Here is a 27393-nt window from a genome sequence, read left to right on the forward strand (position 1 = left end):
TTCAGTCAAAATAAAAATCTCATTGATTTATCAAGACCAGTCCCCACGCTTGTCTCAGAGCAGCGTGAAACAGCGCTAAAATAGTTGTAGGCTAATGCTTCATATCCTATTGCTTTAACTTCAATATGCTCTTAAAATAACTTAACAGAACATTACTCAACACTAGTGAGACTCATGTCGCCTACGGTAGGCCTACAGTATATAAAAAAATATGACATGACTCTACGACAATAATTAAATAGAGGATTGGAGGATTCTAAATTAAAACCAAAAGCCGCCTCATGGGTCTCCCGGTGGCGGCCGCGCCACTGGGGAGGCCCCATTCACAAAGTATCAAAATACAGAGAGGTGTTGGTAAAGGTATATTGTCCTGCTAATAGCCCATAATGGGTTATTATAATACTGTACATGGTGTCCAGGACAGGATAACCAAAACATTTATTTATTAAAGACTATCAGAAAGAATGTTGGTACTGACTTATTTTGATCCAAAGCCATGAATGAGTGAGTCACTCAGCTTTATGTCGGTGCCGGCTATATGACTGTGCCAACAACTTGATAATATATAACGATATTTTGGGGGTTATTTCGTTTTCAAAAAAAATAAAGTGAGCGATTGTTATCTGAAAAAAATGCCAAAATAATATTTGTAAAGGCTAAAACATTTATTTCTGTTTTTAGAGGGAGAGAAACGCTGGGCCAATTGTGCGCCACCCTATGGTACTCCCAATCACAGTCAGATGTGATGCATAATAATAATAATAATAATAATAATAATAATAATACTTAACTTAGAACCTAACTTAGAAATACATTTGACAATATAATTCTCCATCTAGGCAAGTCTATTGTCCAGCTACCTGCTCGAACAGTGGGAACGTTTCCGTAGTCAGCGCCATTATTAGTGCAATGCCCCTTAATGTGTTGCTCTGTGCTACCCAGTGTGGCAGGGTGGGGGTCCAACCCCCTCTCGCTTCCTCCGTTCCCCATGGGCTAAGTCTGTCTTCTGAGCGCGGCTCTGCAGCCCATCCCGCGCCCTCTGCCCTTGTGCCTTGAACGCTTTCAGTGGATACAGCTGGAGAACTGCAAGGCAGTCCCATTGTGCGCCACTTGGGAGCCATGAACAATATATATTGTCCTGCTAATAACAGGGTTAATAAGATATGTGAGAATATCCAAGGGGCTTTTATATAATTCTAAATTAATAATAATAATCGCTTTGTTTAAAAAATAATATTTGAAATGATTTCGTTTTCAAATAACGTAAAATGAGCGAGAAAAAGGCGATTCTTGAACATGGGGTGAGACAGTTACTAATGTAAATAAAGCCAGTTTGTTATTTAGAATGATTTATTTCTGTATATAAAGGGAGAGAAACCAAAAGCCTACAGTCATATCATGGGTCTCCCAGTCGAGGCCGGCACGGGTATTGAACCAGCATCTGCAGCACCACCACTGCTATGCAGTGTCTTAGACCGTTGCTAAGCAGTGTCTTAGACCGTTGCTAAGCAGTGTCTTAGACCGTTGCTAAGCAGTGTCTTAGACCGTTGCTAAGCAGTGTCTTAGACCGTTGCTAAGCAGTGTCTTAGACCGTTGCTATGCAGTGTCTTAGACCGTTGCTATGCAGTGTCTTAGACCGTTGCTATGCAGTGTCTTAGACCGTTGCTAAGCAGTGTCTTAGACCGTTGCTATGCAGTGTCTTAGACCGTTGCTATGCAGTGTCTTAGACCGTTGCTATGCAGTGTCTTAGACCGTTGCTAAGCAGTGTCTTAGACCGTTGCTAAGCAGTGTCTTAGACCGTTGCTAAGCAGTGTCTTAGACCGTTGCTAAGCAGTGTCTTAGACCGTTGCTAAGCAGTGTCTTAGACCGTTGCTAAGCAGTGTCTTAGACCGTTGCTAAGCAGTGTCTTAGACCGTTGCTAAGCAGTGTCTTAGACCGTTGCTAAGCAGTGTCTTAGACCGTTGCTATGCAGTGTCTTAGACCGTTGCTATGCAGTGTCTTAGACCGTTGCTAAGCAGTGTCTTAGACCGTTGCTAAGCAGTGTCTTAGACCGTTGCTAAGCAGTGTCTTAGACCGTTGCTAAGCAGTGTCTTAGACCGTTGCTAAGCAGTGTCTTAGACCGTTGCTAAGCAGTGTCTTAGACCGTTGCTAAGCAGTGTCTTAGACCGTTGCTATGCAGTGTCTTAGACCGTTGCTATGCAGTGTCTTAGACCGTTGCTATGCAGTGTCTTAGACCGTTGCGCCACTCAACTATGTAATTTCTAATATTATTATACAACGTGACCGGTTGGGAGTGGCCTACAGTAAGAGCAAAATAATAAAAACCTTATTGTAACAACAGTTTTAGTAAGTAATACTGAAGTCTGCACAATTATCAGTTTCTATTTAGGTTTATGTCGCCCATTAATTGTCCGTTAGAGACACAGTAGGACCCAAAAGCATAATCAGTGCTCTAACTCCCTCTTGCGCTGGTCTGGAGCAATGAAGTGGTGACGCAGAGTACTGTACTAAACCACAAATTACCTCTAAGTACCGCAGCATAATCACAAAACTTTAAGTGGACCAACCACTGTGCATGTACAACTTACCTCAACTATCCTGTACACCCGCACATTGACTCTGTACCGTTACCCCCTATATATATAGCCCTACTATCGTTATTTATTTTTTACTTTAGTTTATTTAGTAAATATTTTCTTAACTCTCTCTATGTTCTTAAAACTGCATTTTTGGATAAGGGCTTGTAAGTAAGCATTTCACGGTAAGGTCTACCTGTTGTAATCTGCGCATATGACAAATAAGCCATGGCAAAATGTGTACAATTGCAGGAAATTTGCTTTACATGCCACTCTTTCCTCATCCCCATGACAAAATGTGTATAATTGTAGGAAACTGGAGCCAAGAGGGCCTGAATACATGTGACCATGAATAACAATGTTCCATCAAATGTCAGCTTGACAGAGTGATTAAGTGGCATATGAGTATCAAGTTGACACGTGTTGAGCTCACTGTGTTGATGTTCTCCACATCGACAAAGACCAGCATGCTGCCCTTCCTCCCCTCCTCTCTCTCCTCCTCGGGCAGTGTGTTGCTACGGCAGGCGGTGGCCCGGACCGACAGAGAACGACTGGCACAGATAAATACTGTGTGACGCAGCACCCTGTGACTGAGGGAGGGGGAGATGGAAGGAGATTGGGGAGTGAGGGAAAGGAGAGTGAGCGATAGAGAGAAGGAGGAGATAAGAGGCAGGTAGGAGATGGAGGGAGGGTAGAGAAAGAAACAGATGAAGGTAACAAGAGATTGAGTAATTTAAATATGTTCTTGTCATGCATTTATAACTTTTATAAAGGTGGTGCCGAAACGCTTCAGTCTGGTTTTACACCCCATCATAGCACTGAGACTGCACTTGTGAAGGTGGTAAATGACATCAGACCGAGGCTCTGCATCTGTCCTCGTGCTCCTAGATCTTAGTGCTGCTTTTGATACCATCGATCACCGCATTCTTTTAGAGATTGGAAACCCAAATTGGTCTACACGGACAAGTTCTGGCCTGGTTTAGATCTCATCTGTCGGAAAGATATCAGTTTGTCTCTGAATGGTTTGTCCTCTGACAAATCAACTGTAAATTTTGGTGTTCCTCAAGGTTCCGTTTTAGGACCACTATTGTTTTCACTATATATTTTACCTCTTGGGGATGTAATTCGAAAACATAATGTTACATTTTACTGCTATGGACAAAACAGAGATGCTTGTTCTAGGTCCCAAGAAACAAAGAGATCTTCTGTTGAATCTGACAATTAATCTTGATGGTTGTACAGTCGTCTCAAATAAAACTGAAGGACCTCGGCGTTACTCTGGACCCTGATCTCTCTTTTGACGAACATATCAATACTGTTTCAAGGACAGCTTTTTTCCATCTACGTAACATTGCAAAAATCACATTTTCTGTCAAAATGAGGCAGAATAATTAATCCATGCTTTTGTCACTTCTAGGTTAGACTACTGCAATGCTCTACTTTCCGGCGACCCGGATAAAGCACTAAATAAACTTCAGTTAGTGCTAAATACGGCTGCTAGAATCCTGACTAGAACCCAAAATATTGATCATATTACTCCAGTTCTAGCCTCCCTACACTGGCTTCCTGTTAAGGCAAGGGCTGATTAAGGTTTTACTGCTAACCTACAAAGCATTACATGGGCTTGCTACTACCTATCTTTCCAATTTGGTCCTGCCGTACATACCTACACATACACTACGATCACAAGATGCAGGCCTCCAATTGTCCCTAGAATTTCTAAGCAAACAGCTGGAGGCAGGGCTTTCTCCTATAGAGCTCCATTTTTATGGAATAGTCTGCCTACCCATGTGAGAGACGCAGACTCAGTCTCAACCTTTAAGTCTTTACTGAAGACTCATCTCTTCAGTAGGTCCTATGATTGAGTGTAGTCTGGCCCAGGAGTGTGAAGGTGAACGGAAAGGCTCTGGAGCAACGAACCACCCTTGCTGTCTCTGCCTGGCCGATTCCCCTCTCTCCACTGGGATTCTCTGCCTCTAACCCTATTACAGGGACCGAGTCACTGGCTTACTGGTCCTCTTCCATGCCGTCCCTAGGAGGGGTGTGTCACTTGAGTGGGTTGAGTCACTGACGTGGTCTTCCTGTCTGTGTTGGCGCCCTCCCTTGGGTTGTGCTGTGGCGGAGAGCTTTGTGGGCTATACTCGGCCTTGTCTCAGGATGGTAAGTTGGTGGTTGAAGATATCCCTCTAGTGGTGTGGGGGCTGTGCTTTGGCAAAGTGGGTGGGGTTATATCCTGCCTGTTTGGCCCTGTCCGGGGTATCATCAGATGGGGCCACAGTGTCTCCTGACCCCTCCTGTCTCAGCCTCCAGTATTTATGCTGCAGTAGTTTATGTGTCGGGGGGCTAGGGTCAGTCTGTTATATCTGGAGTATTTCTCCTGTCTTACCCGGTGTCCTGTGTGAATTTAAGTATGCTCTCTCTAATTCTCTCTTTCTCCCTCTCTCGGAGGACCTGAGCCCTAGGACCATGCCTCAGGACTACCTGGCATGATGACTCCTTGCTGTCCCCAGTCCACCTGGCCGTGCTGCTGCTCCAGTTTCAACTGTTCTGCCTGCGGCTATGGAACCCTGACCTATTCACCGGACGTGCTACCTGTCCCAGACCTGCTGTTTTCAACTCTCTAGAGACAGCAGGAGCGGTAGAGATACTCTCAATGATCGGCTATGAAAAGCCAACTGACATTTACTCTTGAGGTGCTGACTTGTTGCACCCTCGACAACTACTGTGATTATTATTATTTGACCATGCTGGTCATTTATGAACATTTGAACATCTTGGCCATGTTCTGTTATAATCTCCACCCGGCACAGCTAGAAGAGGACTGGCCACCCCTCATAGCCTGGTTCCTCTCCAGGTTTCTTCCTAGGTTTTGGCCTTTCTAGGGAGTTTTTCCTAGCCGCCGTGCTTCTACACCTGCATTACTTGCTGTTTGGGGTTTTAGGCTGGGTTTCTGTACAGCACTTTGAGATATCAGCTGATGTAAGAAGGGCTATATAAATACATTTGATTTGGTGCTTAAAGTAATGCCACAGGCTCTATAATAGTTTCAACTACAGAAACCACGTCTCCAAAATGTCCCTGAATTAAAATTACACAATTTCACTTAAACAGAGATGATCAGGGACATTCTGTGAGATTTGAAAAGGTCCCTATGAAGGGAAAAATAAATTAACTTCTAAGGTAGCTTGAGCATTTGGTTTCTCAAAAGTGCCCCGATTTGACCTCATTCTATAGCCAATGAGCTAAGCAGTGAGCACCGTGACTTAAAGCGAGACTGACGAACATTCAGGGGTACATTCAGGATAACCAAGGCTGCATTTACACAGGGAGCCCAATTCTGATATTTTTCCACTAATTGGTCTTTTGACCAATCAGATCAGCTCTTTTGCCAGTAATTTGGCAAAAGATCCGAATTTGGCTGCCTGTGTAAATGCAACTTGGGGTTCCGACACCTACAATAAGTACCCGAACCATTTTTTATTCCACGTCTGCATCTCAGTGTGAGAGGTGTCACTACAGACCCTGGTTCGATTCCAGGCTGTATCACAACCGGCCGTGATTGGGAGTCCCATAGGACGGCTCACAATTGGCCCAGCGTCGTCCGGGTTAGGGTTTGGTTGGGGTAGGCATTCATTGTAAATAAGAATTTGTTCTTAACTGACTTGCCTAGTTAAATAAAGGTTAAATAAAATAAAATAAAAGTACCACTGAAAGAGTCAGACTGATGTAAAGTATATTTAATTAAATTATAGAATTCCCTTTGAAGAAGAGACATGAAGAATCGCTTTCATGATTCACTCTTTGGTTTGTGTACTAGTGAATAACTTTCAACTCTCCTTATGCTTCGGTCCTACTTGAATATAAAAGGCTGCTCTTGCTCCCCTAAACTCTTTCACGTTACACTATTTTGCTTGTGTAATGTGTTGTGAGTGAATACCAGTCTTCTCTCTCTCTCTCCCTACCTGATCTCCACTTGTGTGTGTAGATTTCATGATTTTTTTTTTACTAGATCACCTCTGTTCTTTTTCTTTATCGTAATGCTAATAGATATTTTCTTGCATCAGGCAGCTTTCCCACGGCCCTACCTGAATATAATAGCTCCTCTCGCCTACCTGATAAGCAGTCTGCTAGTAGGCCTAATGTGTAGCGAGTAAAAGGCTTCTCTTGAATGACTCTCCCCTACCTGATTATAACAGGGTGCTCGCTCTCTCTCCCCTACCTGATTATAACAGGTTGCGCCCTCTCTCTCCCCTACCTGATTATAACACGTTGCGCCCTCTCTCTCCCCTACCTGATTATAACAGGTTGCGCCCTCTCTCTCCCCTACCTGATTATAACAGGTTGCGCTCTCTCTCTCTCCCCTACCTGATTATAACAGGTTGCGCTCTCTCTCTCTCCCCTACCTGATTATAACAGGTTGCGCTCTCTCTCTCCCCTACCTGATTATAACAGGGTCCGCTCTCTCTCTCCACTACCTGATTACAACAGGGTGCGCTCTCTCCACTACGTGATTATAACAAGGTGCTCCCTCTCTCCCCTACCTGATTATAACAGGGTGCTCCCTCTCTCTCCCCTACTTCAATGGCTGATGTAATGTGGCTTGTGTAGTGTGTACTGAGTTCTCTCTTGAATAACTCTCGCCTACCTGATCTTGACTTGCGTAGTTAGAATACCAGACTGCTCTCCCCACCTGATCTTTCCTCCTTTCTCGGCACTCTCGTAGTAGAACAAGAAGTTGATCTCATGGACTCCTTCCTGGTCTGGTCCTCTCAGCCACAGGGGCAGCTGGGTAGATTCTCCAGGCGTTAGCGTTCCCTCTCCTAGAGGGATCTCTGCTACTCTTTTACCCCCCGTACCAAACACTCCTCCTCCCCCCGACCCAAAGTCGGCCGCCGACACCAGCGTTACCGCGGTTACCGACCCGGGCGTGGCTCCTGGGGGTGTGGCCAGGGTCTTGTAGGCAGAGCAGTTCTCGAAGGAGGTGGGGCTGAGGGGTGTGAGGGGTGTGGCTAGGGAGGAGCTTCCGAAGGTAAAGAAGTTTGGGTGCGTTGATGCCACCCGCAGGCCGCACAGGGGAACGTGACTCACATTACAGAATTCCACGTAGGCCTTCCTGATCTCACCGCATAGTAGGGCAGTAGGGAACTGGAGGAAGAATACCTGGGGGGGGGGGTTAAAAAAGCAGACAGAGAGAGACAGACAGGAGGGGAGAGAGATGGTGAAGGAGACATGGGGACAGATAGAGGGGATAGTTATTGTGCGACCTACTCCAGTGTAGCAGTCTTCCTCAGGAGAAAGACAGGCAAATATAAAGCAGAAACTGGGAGGGACTTGGCTGCAAGTCATTTTTAAATATATACTAGTCTGAATCCACCCCATTATTACTCCCATACTGTCCAGTTCAACCTAAAATGGTAAAACTAAAAGAAGGTTAAAAAAAATAAGTAAAAAATGTTAAGTAGATGAAATCCATAAAGATGGAATAGTTAGAAACCACCCTCATTTTATTTCCACGACTATGTATGGAACAGTTTATGTATGTGCATGGACCAAAGACACATATACACCTAAACTAAAATATATATACAGCACCAGTCAAAGGTTTGGACACACCTACTCATTCAAAATGTTTTTATTTTTACATTGTAGAATAATAGTGAAGACATCCAAACTATGAAATAATACATATCAAATCATCTAGTAACCAAAAAGTGATAAAGATTCTTCAAAGTAGCCACCCTTTGCCTTAATGACAGCTTTGCACTCTCTTGGCATTCTCTCAACCAGCTTCACCTGGAATGCTTTTCCAACAGTCTTGAAGGAGTTCCCACATATGCTGAGCACTTATTGGCTGCTTTTCCTTCACTCTGCGATCCAACTCATCCCAAACCATCTCAATTGGGTTGAGGTCGGGTGATTGTGGAGGCCATATCACTTGATGCAGCACTCCATCACTCTCCTTCTAGGACAAATAGCCCTTACACAGCCTGGAGGTTGGTCATTGTCCTGTTGAAAAACAAATGATAGTCCCACTAAGCGCAAACCAGGATGGCATACCGCTGCAGAATGCTGTGGTAGCCATGCTGGTTAAGTGTGCTTTGAGTTCTAAATAAATCAGACAGTGTCACCAGCAAAGCACCCCCACACCACCTCCTCTATGCTTCACGGTGGGAACCACACATGCGGGGATCATCCGTTCACCTACTCTGAGTCTCACAAAGACACAGCGGTTGGAACCAAAAATCTCAAATTTGGAGTCATCAGACCAAAGAACAGATTTCCACTGCTCGAGTTTCTTGGCCTAAGCAAGTCTTCTTCTTATTGGTGTCCTTCAGTACTGGTTTCTTTGCAGCAATTCGACCATGATAGCCTCATTCATGCAGTCTCTTCTGAACAGTTGATGTTGAGATGTGTCTGTTACTTGAACACTGAAGCATTTTTTTGGGCTGCAAATTCTGAGGCTGGTAACTAATGAACTTATCCTCTGCAGCAGAGCAAAATCTGGTTCTTCCTTTCCTGTTGCGGTCCTCATGAGAGTCAGTTTCATCATAGCGCTTGTTTTTTTTTTAGAACAACTAAAATAACAAATATAGCTAGCTGCAAGAAGCAATGCCCGGGGTTTAAGCTTTGGCCCCATAGCACCACCAGCAGGACAAATTGGACATATTGCCCTAGGATGAGCTAATTATGTACTCCTTATCATGCTTTACATGCTTTTTGGACCATTTGACTACTTTCAAATGTTTTCTTCTCTAGAACCGTGGTGCCGATTGGCACCAAATATGGTATATAGCGTCTATGTACCCGTCTTCTATTTTCCAGGAATCTAGTGCAAACAATATGGCCGTAATTAGCCAATGAGCTTGTGTGAATGGTTTTTCCTGTCCACCATGCGGTCAAACTGAACCATAGTTTACAGCTAACAATAGGAGTCGTTGTCCACAGAGCAGCACGGAGGGCTCACAAGCTCCTGTCTACTCCTCACTTTGGATACATTATTTTAATAAATGTTTTAATATTTGATTAGGGTTATTGACGTCAACCGCCTGTATTCTATGGAGAGAGATGCTATGCTACTAACCACATGTCATGAATATGCATAGCAATATAAAGGACTTTTTTTTAAATATAAATTTGCTGGAATGTTACGTGTCCAACTTATATCAGTAGACTTGCAACAACCTAAGCGTTACGAAACTCCTGTTAGATCAAATAAACCTCACGTAGCAAAAAAGCCATTAAATGTTTTGTTGACCAAATTCGACACACTTCGACCTACATTAAAAAAAAAAACTGATTGGTGACGGAAAGAAAGAAACAACGCCTCCTGCTGGAGATGACAGATTTTGTCCTCTCGCTTCACCTCTTCCTTTCTGGCTAGACTCATATCTGAGCATGTGTGCCAAACAGGTCAAGAGATAAATATGTGCCGGTTATAGCATCCCCCTATGGTCAATCTGAAAGTGCTTGCATAATGTTGAGTCTTGGCAGTGTTTGGAACATGTGTACCAAGTTTTATTACAATAAGATGGCTTGTTATTGTGACACCATGTGGCCAATTGGCACGGCATGAGAGGATGTGACGTATGGGCCTTGACCATCATGTAAAGTTGCACCCTCCTGGGCCTTACCATTTCACTGGAATTAGATTATTATATATTTTTTTCACCCATTTGGCAGAAGGTACATAATAATGAACACCAAGAAATACAAGGTTTCACCAGCCTCGCTGCATGAACCCCAAAATATTATAGCTTCTATATTCAATTTCTATCAAAATTAAAACACCATATTAAATAGCAGAAGAATATCTTAAATTTGCTTTACGCAAACCATATGAGACTTTTTACAATTACATCTAAACTGTTTTAAAATATAATTTGATACATATCAGGGTTAATTTGCTAATCTATGGCCATAATATTGGGTCAAATGACATTCATTAGACCTAAGATTCATTGAATGTATTAAATTAATAGTTTAGTTCCAAAAAAACACTGAAGCTCATTTCTGGGTAAGGGGTAGTGGACAGTGGTGAGTCAGTACCTCCAGCAGGGGCATGGGAGGGGTGATGGTGGGGTCAAGACGTCGGTCAGGACCGTGGCTGACAGAGGTCTTCTCCTCCTTGGTCTGGTTCAACCGCGGTCCCTGAATCTCTAGGTCCTGTCGACCACGAACCGATGTCCCCGCCGTCGCTGAGGGACCTGTAGAGAGGACCGCAACAACGGTCGGGTGAGAAGGACCAAAACAAGTTTATAGCACTGGTTTTACAGTGTGTGTGTGTGTGTGTGTGTGTGTGTGTGTGTGTGTGTGTGTGTGTGTGTGTGTGTGTGTGTGTGTGTGTGTGTGTGTGACCATGTGTATGTGTTACCTTGGCTCTGTGAGAAAGTGTTGCTGTTAATAGTAGAGTCTCCAGTAGAAGGGGTGGAGGCCAGGTTATAGACCAGACCCAGGATGTTGAGCTGACCAGTCTGGCGAGGAAGCAGCTTCAGACGAGCCTGCCAGGAGAGGAGGGAAAATACATCATATAGAGAGATACAGTTGAAGTCGGAAGTTTACATACACCTTAGCCAAATGCATTTAAACTCAGCTTTTCACAATTCCTGACATTTAATCCTAGTAAAAAGTCTCCGTCTTAGGTCAGTTAGGATCACCACTTTATTTTAAGAATGCTTTTTCAGTTCTGCCCACAAATTTGCTATAGGATTGAGGTCAGGGCTTTGTGATGGCCACTCCAATACCTTGACTTTGTTGTCTTTAAGCCATTTTGCCACAACTTTGGAAGTATGCTTGGGGTCATTGTCCATTTGGAAGACCCATTTGCGACCAAGCTTTAACTTCCTGACTGATGTCTTGAGATGTTGCTTCAATATATCCACATAATTATTCTCCTCATGATGCCATCTATTTTGTGAAGTGCACCAGTCCCTCCTGCAGCAAAGCACCCCCACAACATGATGCTGCCACCCCCGTGCTTCACGGTTGGGATGGTGTTCTTTGGCTTGCAATCCTCCACCTTTTTCCTCCAAACATAACGATGGTCATTATGGCCAAACAGTTCTATTTTTGTTTCATCAGACCAGAGAACATTTCTCCAAAAGTACGATCTTTGTCCCCATGTGCAGTTGCAAACCGTAGTCTGGCTTTTTTATGGCGATTTTGGAGCAGTGGCTTCTTCCTTGCAGAGCGGCGTTTCAGGTTGTGTCGACATAGGACTTGTTTTACTGTGGATATAAATACTTTTGTACCCGTTTTCTCCAGCATCTTCATAAGGTCCTTTGCTGTTGTTCTGGGATTGATTTGCACTTTTCGTACCAAAGTACGTTAATCTCTAGGAGACAGAACGCGTCTCCTTCCTGAGCAGTATGACGGCTGCGTGGTCCCATGGTGTTTATACTTGCGTACTATTGTTTGTACAGATGAAGGTGGTACCTTCAGGTTTTTGGAAATTGCTCCCAAGGATGAACCAGACTTGTGGAGGTCTACAATTATTTTCTGAGGTCTTGGCTGATTTCTTTTGATTTTCCCATGATGTCAAGCAAAGAGGCACTGAGTTTTAAGGTAGGCCTTGAAATACATCCACAGGTACACCTCCAATTGACTCAAAGGATGTCAATTAGCCTATCAGAAGCTTCTAAAGCCATAACATAATTTACTGGACTTTTTCAAGCTGTTTAAAGGCACAGTCAACTTAGTGTATGTAAACTTCTGACCCACTGGAATTGTGATAGTGAATTATAAGCGGAATAATCTGTCTAAGCAATTGTTGGAAAAATTACTGTCAAAGTAACCGACTTGCCAAAACTATAGTGTATGTAAACTTCCGACTTCAACTCTATCAGAAAGAAGTCATATACTGTTATCACATGACAATGATGAGAGAGGGAGAGAGAGAGAGAGAGAGAGAGAGCGAGAGAGAGAGAGATTGAAGGTTGAACATGGGGTTAGAGAGAAGTCACAGAAAATGAGAGGCGGTGAAAGAAAGAGGTAGAGAATGGGGGAGAGAGAAAAATGGTAAGAGACCGAGACCAAGAACTGCAGAAAATCAGAAAAGATGCCACTACTTACCACTCTTGTCTCCTCGGGGCTCATGCAGAACTCTGGGATGACTTCTGTGGTGATGATGTCATCTTTATGCACTGTCTGGAACGAGACGGGTTGTAAAAAGTAGAGGTTAACGAGTTGAATGTGATGAATTTAATGAAAAGTAACTGCTCTTACAGCACTGTAGCCTCACAGAGCGAAGGTAACACCCACAGTTGCTCTGATTCAGAGGGATTGGGTTAAATGCAGAAGACACATTTCAGTTGAAGGCATTCAGTTGTACAACTGACTAGGTATCCCCCTTTCCCTTTCTTACCCTGGGAGTGATGGCCTCCTTCTCGTTGCTGATGGTGACAGCGTCTTCAACCATGATGTCCTGCGGTTGTGGTCGAGAGAAGTCTTTGAGCGTGAACTTCCAGAGCAGTGAGAGGTCTGAGAGAACCAGTGGAACCTTTAGAGGGTTCCGGAATGCCACCTCAACTATGATGGGTTCTACAAAGGAGCAGAAAGAGAGACACCAGGATGAGGACAAACACAACCAAAGAAATGTGAGGATATCTAAGTATAGTGAATTCAAAACAATACGTAATATACGGTACACAGAGCACACAAGGATTAAGAACACCTTCCTAATATTAGGTTGCACCCCTTTTTGCCCTCAGAACAGCCTCAATTCATTGGGGCATGGACTACAAAGTGTCCAAAGCGTTCCGCAGGGATGCTGGCCCATGTTGACTCCATTGCTTCCCACAGTTGTGTGAAGTTGGCTGGATGTCCTTTGGGTGGTGGACCATTCTTGATAGACCCGGGAAACTGTTGAGCATGAAAAACCCCTTTCTCAGTTCTTGACACACTCAAACCGGTGTGCCTGGCACCTACTACCATAACCCGTTCAAAGGCACTTAAATCGTTTGTCTTACCCATTTACCCTCTGAATGGCACACATACTAGGGCTGACCCCATTTAGTCGATTGTTTGGTTGATAGGCTGTCGATTGACCGAGATTCCTTTAGGCAAGAAAAAAAATAGTTCATTGTGTACAAGACACCTGTGAGTGGATTAATCCATTGCGTAATGCATAATCCATTACTATAAGACATGTGCTACCGAAATTGTGTATGGTTATATTACGTAAGAACAACGGTGCAACACTAATTCAAATATTATTTTATAACAAATGCGCTTTCTCCCGCATTGGATAACGGTGGTTGTCCGCGCTTCTGAAACACCAGCGTGCTGCTGAATTGCCGCCTTTTCCAAGACCATGTTGCTATGTGCATAATAGCAAAGGTACCCATATTGGTGTTGAGGACAATGCGACGGAGTTTGGAAACTAGGCAAGACTGACTTGCCTAGTTTAACTAGGCAAGTCAGTTAAGAACAATTCTTATTTTCAATGACGGCCTAGGAACAGTGGATTAACTGCCTTGTTCAGGGGCAGAATGACAGATTTTTACCTTGTCAGCTCGGGAATTTGATCTTGCAACCTTTCGGTTACTAGTCCAACGCTCTAACCGCTAGGTTACCTGCCACCCCTTGCCTTAACTGTCTATGAAAAATGAGGAGAGAAGAAACCAACTTAATTACGTATAATCAATAGCCTAACTGTTAAACCGTTCCATGTCGGCAATTGCATTCACGAACGCATGCGACTGATTTTAGTCGTGCTCAGAAGACCACTCTTCCAGAACGAGTACAAGGAAACAAACTAAGAAAAAGGACATTGTGACATCTTGTGGACAATCAGAGACTTACACCCGAGAACGAAGGAGACGGCCATCCAAAGAACAAGGCCTACGTCGAACCTCTCTCACTAAGCGGAACTCGGCCCACGAAGGCCTGGGCCCAACAGAGTTACCCCACAGATACCCAACGAAGACCTTAAACACATAAATACATGCATTACACTTCTTACCCATAAGAGTGGCAGTTCAGGGCAAGGTATTAGGGCTAAACTAAGCGTAGTTTACAAATGTATCCAAGTGTTGTTTCTCTTCCTCTCTCTTTAAAGCGCCATCTTGTGTAACACGTGTCATATTGTGTTGGTCCGCGAGGGACCTGTTGTCATGGTACTAAGTTACTAATCAATAACCTATACAGTGTGTGTGTGTATATTAAGTTATCATTTAGCTTGTTAGTAAATAAATAACCTAATCAAATGATCAGTGACACCCGGGTATACGACGTTCAAAATAAGACTGATATGAGGAAATTATTAAATTGATGACTGGCATGATATCTATATACCCAAGTTAATTTGGGAAACGTTAACCCATTAAACAAACTTTTCCCATGGTGCCCCAGATTCCTAATGAGGTAGTTGTTACATGATTAATTTAAATCGAGTAATTATTAGATGAATAGCAGTCATCACATTAATGATAGTCACGTCACATGTATATACACTACCGCTCAATAGTTTTGCGTCAATTTGAAATGTCCTTGTTTTTGAAAGAAAACCACATTTTTTTTGTCCATTAAAAGAACATCAAATTAATCAAAATACAGTGTAGACATTGTTAATGTTGTAAATAACTATTGTAGCTGGAAACGGCTGGTTTTTAATGGAATATCTATATAGGCGTATAGAGGCCCATTATCAGCAACCATCACTCCTGTGTTCCAATGGCATGTTGTGTTAGATAATCCAAGTTTATCATTTTAAAAAGGCTAATTCATCATTAGAAAACCCTTTTGCAATTATGCTAACACAGCTGAAAACTGCTGTCCTGATTAAAGAAGCAATAAAACTGGCCTTCTTTAGACTAGTTGAGCATCTGAAGCATCAGCATTTGTGGGTTCGATTACAGGCTCAAAATGGCCAGAAACAAATCACTTTCTTCTGAAACTCGTCAGTCTATTCTTGTTCTGAGAAATTTAGGCTATTCTATGCGAGGAATTGCCAAGAAACCGAAAATCTCGTACAACGCTGTGCACTACTCCCTTCATAGAACAGCACAAACTGTCTCTAACCAGAATATAAAGAGTGGGAGGCCCCGGTGCACAACTGAGCAGGAGGACAAGTACATTAGAGTGTCTAGTTTGAGAAACAGACTCCTCAAAAGTCCTCAACTGGCAGCTTCATTAAATAGTACCCGCAAAAACCAGTCTCAACGTCAACAGTGAAGAGGGGACTCCGGGATGTTGGCTAAGATAATTGCAAAAGGAAATTTCTAAGTGACCCCAAACTTGTGAACGGTAGTGTATGTTTTACACCAATTAATTGGTTGAAAGAACAGACGACTCTCGGTCGACCAAGATTTTTATGTTTTTGTTGGGGACAGCCTTAACACAGACACAATCCATGTTTCAATTGTAAAATACAATTTTATTTGTGAAATGCTTACTTAAAAGCCCCTAACCAACAATGCAGTTAAGAAAAATACATAAAAAAAGAAATAAATGTAACAAATAATTAAAGAACAGCAGTAAAATAACAATAGCGAGACTATATACAAGGGGTACCAGTACAGAGTCAATGTGCGGGGGCACCGATTAAATTGAGGTAATTGAGGTAATATGTACATGTAGGTAGAGTTATTAAAGTGACTATGCATAGATGATAACAACAGAGAGTAGCAGCAGTGTAAAAGAGAGGGCGAGGGGGCAATGCAAATAGTCTGGAAATCCATTTAATTAGATGTTCAGGAGTCTTATGGCCTGCTGGAAGCTGTTTAGAAGCCTCTTGGACCTGGACTTGGTGCTCTGGTACTGCTTGCAGTGTGGTAGCAGAGAGAACAGTCAATGAGTAGGGTGGCCTTCCTCTGACACCGCCTGGTATAGAGGTCCTGGATGGCAGGAAGCTTGGCCCCAGAGATGTATTGGGCCATATGCACTACCCTCTGTAGTGCCTTGCGGTCGGAGGCCGAGCAGTTGCCATACCAGGGAGTGATGCAACCAGTCAGGATGCTCTCGATGGTGTATCTGTATAACCTTTTGAGGATCTGAGGACCATGCCAAATCTTTTCAGTCTCCTGAGGGGGAATAGGTTTTGTCGTGCCCTCTTCACGAATGTCTTGGTGTGCTTGGACCATGTTAGTTTGTTGGTGATGTGAAACGCCAAGGAACTTGAAGCTCTCAACCCGCTCCACTACCGCCCAATCGATGAGAATGGGGGCGTGCTTGGTTCTCCTTTTCCTGTAGTCCACAATAATCTCCTTAGTCTTGGTTACGTTGAGGGAGAGGTTGTTGTCCTTGCACCACTAGGTTAGGTCTCTGACCTCCTCCCTATATTATGTCTCGTTGTCATTGATCAGGACTACCACTGTTGTGTCATTGGCAAACTTAATGGTGTTGGAGTCATGCCTGGCCGTGCAGTCATGAGTGAACAGGAAGTACAGGAGGGGACTGAGCACGCACCTCTGAGGGGCCCCCGTGTTGAGGATCAGCGTGGCGGATGTGTTGTTACCTACCCTTGACCACCTGTGTTGTTACCTACCCTTACCTCCTGGACTTCCCGTCAGGAAATCATCGGCATCATCTGTGGATCTGTTGGGGCGATATTCAAATTGGAGTGGGTCTAGTGTTTCTGGGATAATGGTGTTGATTGTGAGCCACGACTAGCCTTTCAAAGCACTTCATGGCTACAGACGTGTGTGAGTGCTACGGTTCAGTAGTCATTTAGGCAGGTTACCTTAGTGTTCTTGGGCACAGGGACTATGGTGGTCTGCTTGAAACATGTTGGTATTACAGAATCAGACAGGGGAGAGGTAGAACATGTCAGTGAAGACACTTGCCAATAAGGTATGTAGGTAAGACCCAGATGCAGACCACGTCGAATTAAAAATAGTTTAATATTCCAACAGGGGGAAGGCAATAGACAGGTCAAGGGGTCAGGCAGTGGTCAGGGAGGGGTCAGGCAGGGGTCAGTAAACCAGAGGAAGGCAAAGCTACAGGTCGGCAGGCTAGCTCAGGAAAAGTGGTCAGGCAGACGGGCTCAGAGTCAGGACAGGCAAGGGTCAAAACCAGTAAATGGGAGACAAAGGGTTGTGAGACATGGGTTTGACTCTGGACACATGAAAGGTGGGATGTATACGAAGGGTACGGGTAACAGAAGATGAACAGCAGAGGGGCTAATGATCTTGGAGATGGGGAATGGGCCGATATACCGGGGGGATTCCACCCGGAGGGGCAGATCCCGGAGGAATAGCCATACCTTCTGCCTGAGACGATACTGGGGAGCAGGGGTCCGATGGCGATCCACTTGTCATCGATACCTGGAGGTGGTCTTGAGGAGGGCCGACCCGGGCTCTCCTCCAGGTTCGACGACAGCAGCGGACAAACATCTGGGCAGAAGGTTTGCCGACCTCCTCTTCCTACTCATGGAAGAACGGGGGCTGATACCCCAGGGAACACTCAAAGGGTGATAGGCCCGTGGCAGAGCAGGGAAGGGTGTTGTGGGCGTATTCCACCTACACAAGCTGCTGGCTCCAGGTGGTTGGGTTGGCGGAGACCAGGCAGCGCAGGGTAGTCTCGAGGTCCTGGTTGGCTCGCTCCGACTGGTCATTGGACTGGGGGTGGAACCCAGAGGACAGGCTGGCCGATGACCCAATGAGGGTGCAGAACGCCTTCCAGAACCGGGAAGAGAACTGAGGGCCGCTGTCGGTTACCATGTCCACGGGAAATCCATGGATCCGGGAAGACGTGCTGCAACATGACTTGGGTCGGCTCCTTGGCAGAGGGTAACTTGGGGAGAGGAAGGAAGTGGGCGGCCTTGGAAAAGCGATCCACCACGGTCATGATGGCGGTGTTGTCATCAGATGGTGGGAGACCCGTGACAAAGTCCAGGGAGATGTGAGACCAGGGGCGATGTGGGCAGAGGTTGGACAAGGCCAGCCGGAGCTTGTCGAGGGGTCTTCCGTGCATAGACCATGCAGGCGGCGACGTCTGGAACCATGGTTGTCCAGCAAAATCGTTGTCGCACGAAGGCGAACATCCGGTTATCTGGGCCCCCCCTCAGGGTTCAGCTGGGACCGCTGTGCCTCCCGGACCTGTTTCCCAATAACCCAGCTAAGTGGGCATGAGGTGGGAAGGCTGGTCTCCGGCTCTGGGGTGGTAGCTGTGGGGTATAGGGGCGAGACAGGGCATCCGGCGTGACGTACTTGGACCCCAGCTGGTAGGAGAGGGAAAAGTTGAACCGGGTAAACAGCAGGGCCCATCTCGCCTGCCTGGAAACGAGGCGCATGGCAGTGCGGAGATACTACAGGTATTTGTGGTCCGTCCACACAATGAACAGATGTTGTGCCCCTTGGAGCCAGTGCCTCCATTCCTCCAATGCCATCTTCACCGCAAGAAGCTCCCGATTCCCCACATCGTAATTCCTCTCCGTGGCGGTGAGGCAGTGGGAGAAGGCGGCACAGGGATGCAGCTTAAAGGTCCAGTGCAGAACGTTGGGACAGAACAGCCCCCACTTCGACATCCGAAGCGTCGGCCTCTACCACAAACTGATGGGAAGGGTACGAATGAATCAGGATTGGAGCCGTGGTGAAGCGGTATTTAAGGTCCCGGAACGCCCGGTCCGAGGCTGTGGACCACGTGAATGGAACCTTGGTAGAGGTGAGGGCAGACGGGGGGGGGGGGGGGGGGGGGGGAGGCCAGGGTGCTGTAACTCTGGATAAAAGTGGCAAAAAAAGTATGCGTACCCCAGGAAGCACCATGGACGTAGGCTGAGGCCAATCCCCGACCACCTTCACCTTCTCGGGATCCATCTTGACGCTCCCAGCAGAGATGATGTAGCCCAGAAAGGTAATGGTGGTGCGATGGAACTCGCACTTTTCTGTCTTAACAAACTGATTCTCCAGAAGGCGCTGTAGAACCTGCCTGACATGGAGCACGTGTTCTTGGGGGGAGCGAGAGAAGACGAGGATGTCATCAATGTAGACGAAGATGAACCGGTTCAGCATTTCGCGGAGAACGTCATTCACCAGAGCCTGGAACACGGCAGGGGCGTTGGTGAGGCCAAAGGGCATGACCAGATATTCGTAGTAGCCGCTGGCCATGTTGAAGTTGGTCTTCCACTCGTCGCCCTCTCGTATCCGCACCAGGTGGTAGTCGTTATGTAGATCCAGCTTGGAGAACACAGTGGCCCCCTGGAGCGGCTCAAAGGCTGATAAATGAGTGGTAGCGGTTAACGGTTCTTTACAGTGATGTCATTGAATCCCCGGTAGTCAATGCACGGGCGCAGGGTCTTGTCCACGAAGAAGAACCCTGCGCCAGCGGAAAAGGGACGGAATAATCCAGTAGCTAGGGAGTCCAATGTTGTCCTCCATAGCCTTGGTTTCAGGTCCCGACAGCGAGTACAGACGCCCCCCCTAGGGCGGCGTGGTGCGAGGGAGAAGGTCAATCCCGCAGTCATAGGGACAGTGTGGCAGAAGGGAAGTGGCCCGGGACTTGCTGAACACCTCCCGGAGATCCTGGTACTCTGCGGGAATGGCGGAGAGATCTGGAACCACCTCAGAGGACCCAGGAAGACATCCCAGGGCACGTTGCGCTGACAATCGGAGTGGCAGAACGGACTCCAGCCCATGATGGCACCTGTAGACCAGTTGTTGATTGGGTTGTGTCGCTGGAGCCAGGATAATCCCAAAACCACGGGAATCTGGGGGGACTTGACGATCAGGAACTGAATGGTCTCGCTGTGATTCACTGACACACATAGGTTGATGGGAGTGGTGTTACCGGTGACCCGAACTATGGAGCCCCCGTCCAACGCTCTAACATTCCTAGGAATGGAGAAGGGCTGAGTGGGGATGTTCAGCTCGGAAGCCAGTGTGGTGTCCAAAAAGCTCTCATCGGCCCCAGAGTCAATAAGGACCCAGAGAGATTTGGACTGGTTTCTTCACAGCAGACTGACATTAAAAGGAGTGTGAATAAGGGAAGCAGAAAAATTACCCATATGGTAACCAGATTACCATCTCCAACTGTTGAGCATGGTCTTTTACCGGGCACGAGGACACAACATTATCCAGTGTTGCCATTTCATTGGCGACAGCCCAGCCCTGCCTACTCGCATGGGCTCGGGAAACAGTGCCTCGGCCCTCCTCGGTGACTCTCGAGGAAGGTAAGGAAATCTCGGGTGCTCTCGGCCATGGGACCATCGGGGACTTCAGGGATTACTCGGAAGCGAGGTGGAATCCCTGGATGTGTGAATGAAGTCGAATTCTCTCTCCATCCGTCGTTCCCGCAATCGCCCATTGATACAGATGGTCAAAGCGATGAGGGCGTCAAAGTCTGTGGGTAGCTCGCACTTAACCTCTTACATCTAGACGTTCCGCTAGCGGAACACCTGCTCCAATATCCAATGATAGGCGTGGCGCGAATTACAAATTCCTCAAAAATACAAAAACTTCAATTTTTCAAACATATGACTATTTCACAGCATTTTAAAGACAAGACTCTCCTTTATCTAACCACACTGTCCGATTTCAAAAAGGCTTTACAGCGAAAGCAAAACATTAGATTATGTCAGCAGAGTACCAAGCCAGAAATAATCAGACACCCATTTTTCAAGCTAGCATATAATGTCACAAAAACCCAGAAGACAGCTAAATGCAGCACTAACCTTTGATGATCTTCATCAGATGACACACCTAGGACATTATGTTATACAATACATGCATGTTTTGTTCAATCAAGTTCATATTTATATCAAAAAACAGCTTTTTACATTAGCATGTGACGTTCAGAACTAGCATACCCCCCATATTTTTATTTTTTTGCAAACCGTGTTCTCAACTACAGGTTGTCAATTTACCTTCTGTCCTCTCTTCAATCTAACTCTTTGTTTTGTCTTTAATTCGGGGTTATATAAGTCTTGTACTTTTTATTTCGATTTCCGGGGAATTTGCTAACAATTTACTAAATTACTCACGATAAACGTTCACAAAAAACATAACAATTATTTTAAGAATTATAGATACAGAACTCCTCTATGCACTCGATATGTCCGATTTTAAAATAGCTTTTTGGTGAAAGCACATTTTGCAATATTCTAAGTACATAGCCCAGCCATCACGGGCTAGCTATTTAGACACCCGGCAAGTTTAACACTCACCAATATCAGATTTACTATTATAAAGTTTGATTACCTTTTGTTGTCTTCGTCAGAATGCACTCCCAGGACTGCTACTTCAATAACAAATGTTGGTTTGGTCCAAAATAATCCATCGTTATATCCGAATAGCGGCGTTTTGTTCGTGCGTCCCAGACACTATCCGAAATGGTAAATCAGGGTCGTGCGCATGGCGCAATTCGTGACAAAAAAATTCTAAATATTCCATTACCGTACTTCGAAGCATGTCAACCGCTGTTTAAAATCCATTTTTATGCCATTTATCTCGTAAAAAAACGATAATATTCCGACCGGGAATCTCCTTTTCGGCAAACAGAGGAAAAAATCACAAAGACGGGGGCGGCCAGGGCACGCGCCTAAGCCCACAGTCCCTTGATCGGCCACTTGAGAAAGGCGATGTGTTTCAGCCTGGGGCTGGGATGACGACATTCAGGTTTTTCCCGGGCTCTGAGCGCCCATGGAAGACGTAGGAAGTGTCACGTTAGAGCAGAGATCCTTTGTAAAAGATAGAGATGGCAAAGAAGTTCAAGAAATGGTCAGACAGGCCACTTCCTGTAAAGGAATCTCTCAGGTTTTGACCTGCCATTTGAGTTCTGTTATACTCACAGACACCATTCAAACAGTTTTAGAAACTTTGGAGTGTTTTCTATCCAAAGCCAATAATTATATGCATATTCTAGTTACTGGGCAGGAGTAGTAACCAGATTAAATCGGGTACGTTTTTTTATCCAGCCGTGAAAATACTGCCCCCTAGCCATAACAGGTTAAGAAAAGTGATGAGGAAAATGGGAGAAGTGTGGTACGGAGGAGAGTAACTGTTCTCACCTTCTACTACAGCCAGCGGGAAGTGGAGATTGTCCGTCTGACTGTTGAGGCAGCACTGGGTAGGGTAGAACGTTGACGGGACAAGCCCACGGTTGGCGGCGGCAACCACCTGTTCCTCGAGGTCCTGCCACACGGCAGCTAGGTCCCGGTCAAACTCCTGGTCCAAGGACACATGGGTGGCAGCCTGCTTCTCACCTGATCAATAACCAATATCACAAGAAATAAATTGTTCAGTCAATCAGGTCATTATGGATCAAACAAGCACTATGCAGTAGATTTCTGCCTGGGAAGTTCAATATATTAATAACAACGTAACAAGGACATTGTGGATCAAAACAATTACTGTGTGAGTAGGTTGGTGCAAAAGGGATACATACACTACCCTCCGTATGCATTTGGACAGTGAAGCTAAAATATTCAATTTGGCTCTATACTGCAGCATTTTGGAAGTGAATGGTGAATAACGTATTGCTAATCTCCCCTGTTATTGGTAATGGTGATAGGTTATCGTGTTGTTGAAGCCTCTAATCTTCATTATTAAATTACATTATCAGGATTAATTTAGAAGTGTTCGGAAATATGTTATCTACTCAACTACTAAAGCCATCATTCACCATTCTGTTTCTATTGGGCAAAACATAACTACCAAAACAAATCTATTCAACTAGTGTGTAGTCACAAGCTTGATGTCCTCATTGCGTTCTAGGAATCTGGGACCGAATACTAAACGTTTTAAAGTAGTCATACGCCAAGAGATGAAGATGAACCAAAACCCGATTGCGAAATAATGCTTTTTGGGGTATTCATTGATGGAAATACCAGGTGATGTAAATACATTTGAAGGGTCATGCTCATCTGTCTATAGGTTCATTTGAATAATTTCGTGGAATTAAATTGGTGTTAAATTCATTATGAATCTTAGTTAACACACAGCATACAGATAGAGCCTTTTAGCAGAAAATCTGTCAGGCAGCACTTTTATAAGCCAATCATTGCACAACAATTCTAAATAAAATATTTTTTGGGGTAACCATTAAAAATAGCTAATATTTAAATTTCGCAACTGGTAATTGAAGCACGATTCCCATTCGCCATTCAAATGCATAGGCAACAGAAGGCAGGCTTCATCAACGCATCACACACCACATTGCAATGAGCTGGAGGCAGTATGGATTTTGAAAACATATAGCTACTAAATTATTTGAAACCTGAATGTTTTACTACATACTATGAGGCATGTATTACCTCGCTACACAGCAGCCTAGGCAAAAACCCAACCATATGGAGGCAATTACTGAAACCCGTAGCCCATTTCTCTCATGTTCTATTGGTTTTCAACTTTCTTTCCTTGTCTGGTAGCCAAATGCACATTCGCGTGTAGTCTACTGCCTTGAGCGCATTGCTGCGCTAATAATGTTAAGAAATAATAGTTTATCAACATTTCAAGCGAAACGTTTTAGTCTGTTGCATCAGATTCAATGCTTTCTAACATTTTATTATGTATCCTAGGCCTACTGGTTGTATGAATTTGTGATCTATCGTCCCAGAACTGTCCCAGAGTCTGCTTGGGCTATTTATTTCTCGAGAAGCTGACCAATATAATGGGTCAACATTTGTACTACGGGAGATAGTAGATTGACATAGGCTCATAGGTGGCCTTTCTATAAGGCTAGGGGAAGCTAAGCTTTCCCTAAGTAAATTTAATTAAATTGCCAAATGAGTCTACTCACCTAATTAGCCTACCTAATTAACCTAACTAAATTAGCCTACTCCTGTCCATACATAAATAAATAAAATCCTTCCAAATAGGCTACTAAAGCATGATTTGGCCACTGAGGATCATTAAATAAGTTGTAGTGTTTTAAATCGTAATCCCTAAAGTCGGAAGGAAAGGCATAGTGTGCTGCAAATAGATACCAAATAGATGATTGTTGAGTTGTTACTGTCACTGAAATATAGAGAAGACTAACCAGACAGACATATCCCAATATTTAAAAATTAAATCGCGGGAAAACGTGGTTTGGAAAACGTGCTGTAAAGAGAAGACAATGAATAGACTGATCGGCCATATCCCCGGTGTACATTAAATTGCTGCCGTCCAAATGTCTAGTACCACATTTCATAAAGGAAACCCTGACACACACACACACAGAGAGAGAGAGAGACGACGGCGCGCACCTGCCCAAGGCACGCACCCTTTCCACGACGCGCACACCGACGACGACACACACACACACAGACCGACGACGCACCGACAGACGACACGCGCGCCCACACACACCGACACGCGCGCCCGCCCACCGACACGCGCGCCCGCCCACCGACACACACACGCACCCACGACACACACACGCACCCACCCACGACACACACACGCACCCACCCACGACACACACACGCACCCACCCACGACACACACACGCACCCACCCACGACACACACACGCACCCACGACACCCACGCACCCACCCACGACACGCACGCACCCACGACACGCACGCACCCACCCACCCACCCACCCACGACACACACCCACGACACACACCCACGCCCCCCCCAACCACCGACGATGCGCGCGAGAACTTTGAAAGTTTCTACAAGTGCAGTCGCAAAGCACTATGAGGAAACTGGCTCTCATGAGGACCGCCACAGGAAGGGAAGACCCAGAGTTACCTCTACTGCAGAGGATAAGTTCATTACAGTTAACTCCACCTCAGAAATTGCAGCCCAAATAAATGCTTCACAGAGTTCAAGTAAGAGACATCAACTGTTCAGAGGGAATAGCGTGAATCAGGCCTTCATGGTCGAATTGCTGAAAGGAAACTAATACTAAAAGGACGCCAATACTAAGAAGAGACTTCCTTGTGCCAAGAAACACGAGCAATGGACATTAGACCAGTGGAAAGCTGTCCTTTGGTCTGATGAGTCAATTTTAGATATTTGTTTCCAATTGCCGTGTCTTTGTGAGATGCAGAGTAGGTGAACGGATGATCCTCGAATGTGTGGTTCCACCGTGAAGCATGGAGGAGGATGTGTGATGGTGCTTTGCTGATGACACTGTCTGAGATTTATTTAGAATTCAAGGCACACTTAACCAGCATGGCTACCACAGCATTTTGCAGCGATTCACCATCCCATCTGGTTTGCGCTTAGTGGGACTATCATTTGTTTTTCAACAGGACAATGACCTAAAACACACCTCCAGGCTGTGTAAGTGCTATTTGACAAAGGAGAGTGATGGAGAGCTGCATCAGATGACCTGGCCTCCACAATCACCCAACCTCAGCCAAATTGTGATGGTTCGGGATGAGTTGGACCGCAGAATGAAGGAAAAAAAGCCAACAAGTGCTCAGCATATGTGGGAACTCCTTCAAGAATGTTGGAAAAACAATCCATGTGAAGTTGGTTGAGAGAATGCCAAGAGTGTGCAACGCTGTCATCAAGGCAAAGGGTGGCTACTTTGAATGACCTTTGTTTAACAGATAGATATCTATCTAACTATATACACACACACACACAGTTATTTAGCAGCTTTAAATATGTGACTGGGGAGCAATGCTTGGCGGTGAAATTTGTGTGTGTGTCAGTCTTACCCTCTGCCAGGCGGCGTTCGTGGCCAAAGTAGACCCTGGTAGCAGAGCTGTTGATGCAGGGTAGGGGAAGCTGGGGTAGTGCCACCTCACGCACCCCTGGCACATTCTGGAGGAACAGGTAGAGTAAGGACATACTGTTAACACACACTGATGCCGAACATCACACGCACACTAAAATATAGCCTGTGCAAGACTCACTAACGGACCCTGCATGCTGAGTTAGTGTTATAATAATCACACTTAAAATTGGGTGCAGCGCGCACACACACACACACACACACACACACACACACACACACACACACACACATCTTCCTCATTGGCCATAGTGGAGGGTAAGAACACGCGCGCACACACACACACACACACACACAAATGCACAAGCACTTCTGACTCATCCAGACCAAGCTCAGCACATTTCCGATTCCTAAAAGCACACACTACAAGTCTACTAGAAGTAACTTATTTTAATAACCAAACTCTGTTAAATGACATCGAGATTCTGGGACTGACGCATAGGCTTCAAGTTCTTTGATGTATTAATCAGAGAGCAGTACTAATATAACAGGTTTGTGATGGACCAGTTCTGTAGTGTGTGTGTGTGTGTGTGTGTGTGTGTGTGTGTGTGTGTGTGTGTGTGTGTGTGTGTGTGTGTCTCCACATACTTGAGATGAATTGTCAGATTTCAGGTGAATGTTTCTTCAGAAACAGTGGGACAGAGTGTGACATAACAGTCTATCACGCCAAGGCCTTGTTCATGGGTATAGAGGTACTCTCTAAGGAAGGCTCCCTGAGGTTGTATTGTGGTTATGTATAGGTTGTGTTGTCATCTTGTTATCTTGTTTTCATGTCTATGAGGAAGGCTCCCTGCTAACAATGAGTTAAGGTTGTTTTAAGGTTGTAATAGGGTTGTATTAACATTGTGAGTGTTACCCTGTAGACGTAGAGGTACTCCCGGAGGAAGGCGCCCTGCTGTGTGGAGGTCTGCTGGCTGTCGTTGGTGAGGATGTGTCTGAAGGCTGAGACAGCGTTCTCTGGTTGGCGCAGCGTAAAGGACTGGCGGCCGATAGTGAAGTTGATATGGTCCTCAGCCAGGGACCAGCCTTTACCCTTATATACCTGCATGGCCTGGCAGTAACACCGCAACGCATGGCGCTTCTACAGCGAGTGAGAGAGAGGTGGCATGTGGGGGGGATGAAGACAGGGAGGGGGAAAGAGGAGAGAGGGATAGAGAGGGTGGGGAAGAGGGAACAAGGTACAGGGAGAGTGCAAGAAGATGGAACAC

General features: G+C 45.3%; 1 protein-coding gene across 2 annotated transcripts in view; it reads right to left on the reverse strand.

The window, feature by feature from the left end:
• Window positions 1–27393, reverse strand: part of trappc8 (trafficking protein particle complex subunit 8) — a 97882-nt gene that overhangs the window by 24523 nt on the left and 45966 nt on the right. Inside the window, exons 14-22 of one of the 2 annotated variants that reach the window (XM_014123258.3) lie at window positions 27042–27266; window positions 26109–26214; window positions 22516–22710; window positions 12937–13112; window positions 12645–12719; window positions 10948–11074; window positions 10623–10780; window positions 7267–7736; window positions 3010–3166 (exon numbers count right to left, since the gene is read on the reverse strand). In XM_014123258.3, the coding sequence (XP_013978733.2) occupies window positions 3010–3166; window positions 7267–7736; window positions 10623–10780; window positions 10948–11074; window positions 12645–12719; window positions 12937–13112; window positions 22516–22710; window positions 26109–26214; window positions 27042–27266 (1689 nt within the window). Of the gene's footprint in view, window positions 1–3009; window positions 3167–7221; window positions 7737–10622; window positions 10781–10947; window positions 11075–12644; window positions 12720–12936; window positions 13113–22515; window positions 22711–26108; window positions 26215–27041; window positions 27267–27393 lie in introns of both variants that reach the window. The other variant, XM_014123256.3, reaches the window with a different exon arrangement.

This window comes from Salmo salar, chromosome 10 (genome assembly GCF_965601325.2).
Source record: "Salmo salar chromosome 10, fSalSal1, whole genome shotgun sequence".
NCBI lineage: Eukaryota > Metazoa > Chordata > Actinopteri > Salmoniformes > Salmonidae > Salmo > Salmo salar.